Source organism: Cotesia typhae, unplaced genomic scaffold (assembly GCF_013202065.1).
Source record: "Cotesia typhae breed Kobodo isofemale line unplaced genomic scaffold, CoteBio_Ctyphae contig_4, whole genome shotgun sequence".
In the NCBI taxonomy this organism is placed as follows: Eukaryota; Metazoa; Arthropoda; class Insecta; order Hymenoptera; family Braconidae; genus Cotesia; species Cotesia typhae.
Window position 1 is genome coordinate 3,782,530 of NW_027423748.1, and position 9,163 is coordinate 3,791,692.

The 9,163-nt window shown below is 26.1% G+C and overlaps 1 protein-coding gene across 1 annotated transcript; it reads right to left on the reverse strand.

Moving 5' to 3' along the window:
* Window positions 1-502: 502 nt before the first annotated feature.
* Alien (COP9 signalosome complex subunit 2 alien) lies at window positions 503-5,230 on the reverse strand. The gene is made up of 8 exons (XM_074242195.1): window positions 5,072-5,230; window positions 4,675-4,869; window positions 3,524-3,649; window positions 3,098-3,440; window positions 2,869-3,007; window positions 1,008-1,224; window positions 776-916; window positions 503-694 (listed from the first exon to the last, which is right to left on the reverse strand). Exons 1-8 carry the CDS (start codon window positions 5,123-5,125, stop codon window positions 575-577), a joined length of 1,335 nt encoding a protein of 444 aa, XP_074098296.1. The 5' UTR covers window positions 5,126-5,230; the 3' UTR covers window positions 503-574.
* Window positions 5,231-9,163: the final 3,933 nt, after the last annotated feature.

The following is a 9,163-nucleotide window of genomic DNA, read 5'->3' on the forward strand; positions in this document are numbered from 1 at the left end:
ATATTTGTCTTTTGTGCTCTTCTTTGGCTGAGATGTTATATTCAGCCGGGGCCGAGAACTCAATGACATAAATGTCACGAGTAGCCTTGTCGAAGAGCACAATATCAGGTTTGTTGTGATCTATCCGCCGGGTTGTTGCAAATGACATGTTCTAATAAATTTTGCAACTGTTATTCTCAGCAACCTGGGAAATATCTCCTGGCAGATAAGGCAGCACTGGTGTCACGTCAATACCGTAGCAATGACGAAGATAGTAGTACAGTACTCTCAGGGCAGCATTGTGACGCTGGATATATGCACCTCTCGCCAGCACTGGACATAATAATAATAACATTATTATTATTATTATTATTATTATTATTATATATTTTTCTTTTTTTTTTAAATCAAGAACGAGGTATATGAGTTTTTTTTCTTACGTATAAAATATAACACTCGAATTTATTCTTATCAACATACTCCACTTTAAAAAACGCGAGTTTTATAAATTATACTAATAACAGTGGCTTTTATTAATATTTATTTAGAATTAATAATTAGTAATAATAATAGTTATTAATAATGGAAAAATTATTTATGACATCTTGTTAGCGATCGCGAGATGCAATGAGTGTAATTGACTTGTCCACTTGTCAAGAGCATTATAACGAGCTGCACAAAGTGACTTTTTGTCCAATTCAAGCACTTGGTTCACCTAAATAGACATATTTTATAATCAATTATTCTATTCACAGTGTTACTATTGTTATAATAAGTTAATTATAGTTTCAAATACCTGATCGATACGGCCTCGGATGCTGCTGTCGAGAATACAAGAAACAAGCAAACTTTCAACTTCAGATGCATCAATATTCAATTCTTTGCTAATGAACGGGATGTGAATTCTTGTGTAAGGCTTGATTAGTTTAATAAGGACCTGTTGAATAACATAAATACATAAATTTATTGTGTTGATAAATTGATGTTATTACAATAATTAATGGTTGAGAAAATTTATTGACAATTACCTGAGTTCTAATATTACGTAATAAATCTTCAATATGTTCTCTAATAAATGGATCATCCATGATATTGTTTCTATTTTGCTTGAGAATATCTTCAAACTGACCAATATCATTATTCTGATAACTTGATACTAAATTAGTCATTGCTAAAATTTCAGGATCGTTTTTGTAGGGCTTGGCTTCTTGTGAATCAAATGGGTTTATTGCTGATTTCATTAACCTGTAATTGTTAAATTTTTTATAAATAATTGTTAAATAAAATAATAATAATAAACTTTGAAAAAAAATTTATCAATATCTTCAAAAAAAATTTGAGAAAAATATTTTCAAAGTTAATTTCTAAATTCTTAACCACAGTAGTACCTTTACTTTTTTATCCTACTACTAAATTAATAAAACTGTTTATAAAACAATGAATAAAGAAAAATATCTCAAACCAGTGGAATAAATAATCAACATTCCTTAAGGTAGTTGTCATGATTAAGGTATACCGTCAGAAAATTCTAAATTTTTGTATACTTATTAAGGACGTTATGATACAATTACCATTAAAATTTTAAGTCGGTTGACCACCTACAACTCGAGATTAATTCAATTAAAAATTGGATATTTAACATTGATTGCATCACGCTCTCTGCAGTTCTATACCAGTTTCTTAGCAATAAAAAAAAGCCATTCGGCAACCGAAATGGAAGTAGATTTCATAATGAATAATTAAAAAAAAATAGTAGGATTGTATTCGAGAAAAAAAAAAAACTTTTTAAACAACCTAGCTTAATGGCAGTATCTTCTATGCTAACCCTACCATCTCTCTATACTTCTACGTGGAAAAGATGCAATTTCGAAAATTAATTACTCAAAAACGGTGCGGTGAATTGATCTGACATTTTAGGGGTGAATTAATAATATATTTATCTTTCAATAAAAAAAATTCTATAAGTTTCTTGAAATATCCGTAGGCACTATCTTAATAGTTTATCTCTTATTTATGTTTCATCTTGTGAGGATCTTGGAGTAATTTTTGATGATTGCTTATCGTTTACGTCAGTTATTTGGTCACCGACTAGAAATAATTATGTGTTGTCTGTAATTCTAGATTGTCTAATTTGCGTAATTTAAAGTTCGGGTCTAGTGGCAATGCAAACTTAAGTGTAACACCTTATTTATATAGCTTTAAAAATATATATACTTTTGTTTTTTCTTTTTTACTACACATCTCTTTCTCTTTCTAATTGTTAATTAGCCTTATTGTTTATAGCATTTAAGTATAGAAAATTTGATTTATATAGAGTCATCTTATACTCTCTATATCTCTTACACTGCAAAGCCAAAAAGGCATATAAATTAATATGTGCCCTTTTGGCATATGGGTCGCGATATACATAAGTAAACTTTTGAACCATATATATATATTTTCTGAATCAGCTCAATGACCCGAGTCGAAATATAGCAAAATTTTTCGAAAGTTCCGTCATGAGGACCAATGCAATAGTTACTTTTCTATGAAATCTACTAAAAACTAACTGTCAGAAACTTTCGTAAAACTGACATTCTTTCAATGTATTTCCTGTGAATTTAAAAAAAATAAATTTTTGACCGTCTAATTATTTATAAATAACGGATTAAAGTTCAACAATTTATGAAAAAGTATATATCTACGGAGTCAAACAGAAACAATTGTATGGGTTGCCTCTCTACGGATACAGTCTTGCGTCAAAATTATGGATTGCTCAGCTTCAAGCTCATATACTTTTGCGGCGCGTATAATCTTTAATTTTTTGACAATATTGTGCCATGACAACTACCTTAAGTTTGATACCGTAAAGTTTAAAATGATAAATTCTCAATTTAAAAAAAAACTTACATATTAGCAAGAACAAGATATTTAAGACACGTTGTACGTCTCGGAGATCCAGATTCATCGTAATTTTTAAAAGCTTCAAAGAAATCAGTGTGTGCTCTCTCGAATTCGCCTTCCCTGAGATGCATTTTACCACCACATTCTAAAAATAAAAAAAATAAATGTAAAATTCATGACATTTATTACTAAATTAAGACACCAATCACCTGCTAGACAGGATATTAAAAATTACCTCTGATAACTCCCATAATAAGTGGATGAGGGATAGCACTTTTGATATGCAGACTCTGTTCGTACAAAGTCTTCAATTTTTTATTGTTCTTTTGCGCAGTGTACATTTGAATCTCCAGGGCATAAATTTCTAAGAGCTGAGTCCCTTTTTTCAGATCATCCTCTCCGTCGTCGGTTTGGCAGCTGTGATGCAATTGTTTCAAAATTTTAGCCAGTTTATTGAAGTCTGAACGATCGAAGTAGAGTTTTCCTAATTTTGTGTTTGTCTTAAACCACAGTCGATCGTTCTTGGCGTCTTTTAGAGCATCAAGAGTTGTTTCATAAAAATCTTGTAACAGTTCCATCTGAAGAAATAGAAATTTTTAATTCAAATTTTTTTATTATTTTGAATGTAATTAATTGATTATTTAATCAATAGATTTCTTACATTTTTAGATGTGCTGATGTAATCTAAGATTGAATTGATAGATTTTTCCGAGTGATTTCGCGTTACTGCACTCTTGATGTACGTTAATAACTGCTTGTACCTCGTCATCATTTCCTTGTAATTATTCTAAATAATTAAATAATTAGTTAGTGATTATGATAACATAGGAGAAAAAAAATTGATTTCGAATTTTAATTTAAACAATTGATTACTAATAATGATTTTAGTAACAACTGAATTTCGTAATAATAATAAAGTTAGCCGTCAATTTTAATTTTTTTTTTTTTTTTTTTTTTTTTCAATTATTAAATTAGAGCTAAAAATATTGTTATTAAAATTCCGCTCATAATTTTTAAAATAAAATATTTTTTTTAATTTTTTCAATAAAAAAAAAATTGTAAAAATTTTTAGATGTCTGCTAACTTAATTTTTATAATTTAGTAGACATCCAACAATTTTTTTTAAATTTGTTGGATTCTCTGAACAAAAATAAATCCAAGTTACAAACTTTTAGTTTTATATTTTAGATATTTTGTTTTTAAAAATATTTATTTTAGAAAAATAACGTATTTTATTTTATTAGTTTCTAAATGTGAAAAACACATTTAAAGCACATTTGTGCAGCTAGAATAAGAAAGCCTGTATAGGCTTGATTTTATGACCTTAGGTACTTAAGCTGTACAAATGACTCCTTATTTTACGCTATACAGTACAACCAAATATTACGGTCTTAGTTTAGAAGAAAAACATGTGTATCTAAGGACAATACAGAGGTTTAGACCTCACAATAAAATAGTTTTTAACATTATAGTTAATTTGCGACTAAACTCTGTCAAGTAACGACACTTCTCTCAATATGATTCCTTTTATGAAATAAAGATTCTATTTGAATCACTCTATGTGAATAATAATCTTGTCTTTTGACTTTATTTATTATTAATCCTATCCATAACTTCCTACAAGATTTTTATAAAAATTAAATCATCATGTAAAGAATTTAGCAAAAAAATTCCACATGTTAAAATTAAAAAAAAATTACAAGTGTAAATTTTTTTAAATATTTTTTTTATAATATTTGATTTGTTATAAAAATTTAAAGAATTGTTAGATGTCTGCTGATTTCAGCGTCATTACAGAAAAAAAATGCTTACGAGTTTGAAATTAATTTTGATCATTTGTTTAAGAGCTTTAAAACCCCATTCCCCTTTATCACCAGCTTCGAGGTCCAGAACTTTTTGAAAACTTTGTAATGCTGCTTTTGGATCATCTTCTTTTAGAGATTTACTATTATAATATTGATTCTCTAAATCAACATCGGGTTCCGAATTTGAATCCTCAGAATATTCCTGCAAAAAAAATTATTTTTAGAGAAAAATAATCATAGTGTATTTAAATAAAAATGAATTAATTCATTAATAATTGATACAAATAAATTTTTAGCTGTTTTATAAAAATAAAACGTCTATTTTTATACAGATGATAACCTAAAAGTACGGAAAACGTAAAATTACCGGTAAAATAATTTAATAAAGATTGTAAAATACTTACGAGACCATAATCTTCTTCCTCCTCACACATAAAATCATCTTCAACATCAGACATTCTACCTATCTAAATAATAATTATCAATAAAAAAAATTAATATTTACTATCGAAATAACAGCAATGTAAACTTGCGGTAGCAGTATATATAATAATAAACTTTTAGCCCAACGCTACTTTATCTGTATCGAATTCCGTTGTTTCATTTTCGTTCCGCCAATCCTCTTCAAATCCCGCAACCGCAGTCGACACCAATATGGCTGTCATTGGCGCGAAAAGATTTGAATGTAAATAACACAGAAGTTGACAGACATTAGAAATTTTTTTTTTACAATTTTATAGCAATGAAAGTAATGACATTAAATTCATGTAACATTAAAGTTAGCTATTACTTGATAATTTTTTTATTTTCTTTATCGAAAAAATTTGTTCTGAAAAATTTTTTGTTCTTATTTTTTTTTGCCATATCTTATTTGTTAAAAAAATTTTTTAAATGAATTATTATCTACTAAATCGATTTTCATTAAATTTAACTGTCACTTCAAAATTTTTTTAATTTTCTTTAATAAATAAATTATGGCAAAAAAAAATTATTAAAAAAAATGGACTTGTAAGAATTTTCATAAATTAAAAATGCAATTTTTTATAAATCATTTTTACAAAAAATTTGTTTTTTTAAAAAAAATTAAAAAATTTTCAAGTGACAGCTAAATTAAATGATGGAAATTAAGTAAGCCGATATTTAAAAATTTTTAGAATTCTTTTTTATCGAAAAATTATTATAAAAAAATTTTTTTAATATGTCACTTGTAAAAAACTTCAAAAACAAGTGAAATTTTTTAAAAATATTTTTTTGTTTTAATTTAATTATTAAAAAAATTAAATAATTAAAAACGTCGGCTAACTTAAGTATCATAATTAAATGTAGTATGAAAATATTGAAAAAAATTTAATAAAAAAATTCCAAATATGAAAATTAAAAAAAATTGTTAGTAAAAGTTTCTAGAAGCATTGTTATTATTGTAATTGATTTGTTATAAGAATTTAAAAATTGACAGCTGTTAGCTAGCTTCAGTATGATTAAAATAACAGAAAAATTTTAGCTTGTAATGAATGAATTAATTGATCTATAAAAGTTAAGTTAGCTAGCATCTAAAAATTTTTTTATTTTTTTTTATTGAAAAATTATTAAAAAAAAAAATTAAAAGAAAATTTCACTTGTAAAAAAATTGAAAAACTTTTTAAGTGCAATTTTTTTTTAAATATTTCTTAGTTCTAATTTAACAAGAGAAACTTATTATTATAATTAACTTCTAAAAATTTATAAAAAAGAAAATAAAATTTTTATATTTACACTTTTAATTTAAATTCAATTGTTGCTTGTGTAGCTTGGACGGAATTGGAACGTTCAAAACTAAATACGACATCTGGTGAGTAGTTATCAATTAAAAAATGTATCGGCTACCCTTAGTTTGTTATAAGCGAAACTTACCGAAAATTAATATATCCGAAAAGACACAAACCGTGCTTTCATCTATCGAAAAATTATTTTTCGACTGGAAATGATACGAAGAAGCAAAATTCGATTGGACACATTCCGAAAAAAATATTGACAATTATAATAAATTTTGTTTATCAGAAAATTATTAAACCGAAAAGACAAAATCCGAATCGTCATTGATAGAAAAATCTTTTTTCCGTTTCGCAATAACTAGAAAACTTAACTCTCGATTGGACACTTTCCGAAAATAATATTAACAACTTTAATAAATTCTTTTTATCAGAAAATTATTAAATTGAAAAGACAAAATCCGAATCGTCATTGATAGAAAAATCTTTTTTCCGTCTCGCAATAACTGGAAAACTTATAAAAACTCATAAAAACTAAAATTTTTGTTTTGTAAAAAAAATGATTGTCGGTAAAGTCAGTTTGCGGACAATAGATTTACGTGATGACGTCATAAAAAAACATTAATAAAAAATTGCAAACTTTTATAAAATGAATTGAATTATTATCACTGAATTATTATTATTTTGTATTTAAAAATTATAAAATCTTGAATATTAAAAAGTTATTTTAACAAAAAAAGGACTTATTGATACACTGTTAATCAACAATTGATACAATAATTTGATAATTGATATAATTATTATTATTTATAATCAATATTATTTTATTAATTTATTATTTATTATTATTATTATTTTATTAATAATTATTAAACATATTTTCAGAACGTATTGCAACACTCCAGGAGTTGGCAAAAATCGAGAAGACTTCATTAGAGCAGAACTTGGAAATAAGACGTCCCGAGAGTAACAAAATTACTCAAAAAAATGAAATGATAGAATATTTGTGGGATTTATTTGACAATGGAACATTAGATATTAATAACTTTTTACAGTGTGCTAGTCAAATAACTAAAAAATTTAATAATGAGCATGCATGGACCAGTACAGATAATGTAAACAATTTTCTGATGCCTGCTATTTGAATTTATTCACATGTATTACTTACATTAAGTCTATTCTTAAAAAAAGAAAAAAAAATTAATAAATTCTTTAATTTACTTAAATACAATTTTTCTTTAATTAATTCCTAAATTATAGATTCTTATTTAGAAATTATTTTTTGATATTATATACAACTTGCAATTATTTTAAATAACTGAATTTTTCTAAATAATATATAAATATTGTTAGGTATGTGATGTGGACCGGAAGGAAGTAAGCGTAGAATATTTTTTTTTTTAATTTTGTTATATGCCAATTAATTGCTCCTTGAATGCTCTTTCAGAATCCGTAATTGCTCCATGTATATTATTATTAGTTAATTAATAATTAATTTTTTAAAAAATTGCCGAGTCGAAAAATTAAAATCCTTATAAATCAAAAAATAAGCCACTTTTAATACATATATATATTTTTTTTAATTGCTCTCGATTTGCTCTATTGATTAGAGAAAAGAGTTATCTAATTTTTGCAATATTTATAATAATTAATTATAATAAACTATTTGTACGTGTTCATTGCTGTCCTATGACGTCATCAATTGTCGCCGGAACTTGCGGAGGGCATATTTACATGTATTAGCGCTGTCGCGAAATTACTCTCGCCTTAATGTTTACGTTTTGTTAATAACCTGAGGTTATTTTCACTCGAGTGAGGTTCAACTACAGTTTTAGTGCCTTTTAGTGCTAAAATTGGGATTATCGCCCTCCAAGTAAAGATTGTAAAAAAGTTTGATCCAACGTCATTATACATCATCTATTTAGATATATTTAGTAGTGGACTTATACAGCTCACTCGTGGATCATCACTCAAGAAACAAGTGTCAAATTATGGATAGAAATTTTTCGTGAAATCATTACATTTTATGGCTGCTTGTACTGACCTTACTTAATAATCAATAAAGTAATTCTAATCATAGTAGTGAAAGTCAGCTATCATTAGTGATAGTTAATGTACTGCCTGATTTTGGTCATGGGATTGAAATTGTGTTGGGTATCAGAGAAAACCACGTCGAGTAGCATGAAGAGCAAAAGTAAATGCTTCTTCGCTGCTTCTCAGTATGATTTTACTGCTCAGATTTAGAGTATTATAAAATTTGGCAAGTCTCTGTCTAAAAGTATTTTGATTACTAATTAACTACTTTAAACTTTTTTTTTATTTGCAGTTATTATCACCCGAATACTAGGGTTTAATTAAAACAAAACTTTTAATTTAGATTAATAGATTATAACTGAAAATCAACAGCGCTTAATTGTATTCAACAATTAATTTATTCCCATTGATATTTCGAATATGACATACCAAAAAGCAATTTTTAGGAACAAAGGCTAAAAGATAAAGTAATTGGTAAGAAAGTTTATATTTTTTCTTTCTTAAAAAGACTTGGATATGTATTTACTTTTTTTAATACTTATATTATTTATAATACGCATTTAGTATATTTATTTTACAATTTGTTTTTATTATATTTGTTTTAGTTAATTGTGAAATTTGATTAAGTTTATCATCATCTGTTGTGCCTTAATTACCTGTATTGAACATCTATGAACAGTAGCCGGTAGCAGTAGATGAAAATATTTGTCTAAA

Bases quoted from the DNA above. Each gene is read 5' to 3' on its own strand.
- Alien (XM_074242195.1), bottom strand. From the start codon at position 5,125: ATGTCTGATGTTGAAGATGATTTTATGTGTGAGGAGGAAGAAGATTAT. The intron at 3,008-3,097 runs GTAATTTTTAAT...TTTTATTTTTAG, and splicing joins TATTATGGGAGTTATCAGAG to AATGTGGTGGTAAAATGCAT. The intron at 917-1,007 runs GTAATTGTCAAT...GTTATTCAACAG, and splicing joins TACGTAATATTAGAACTCAG to GTCCTTATTAAACTAATCAA.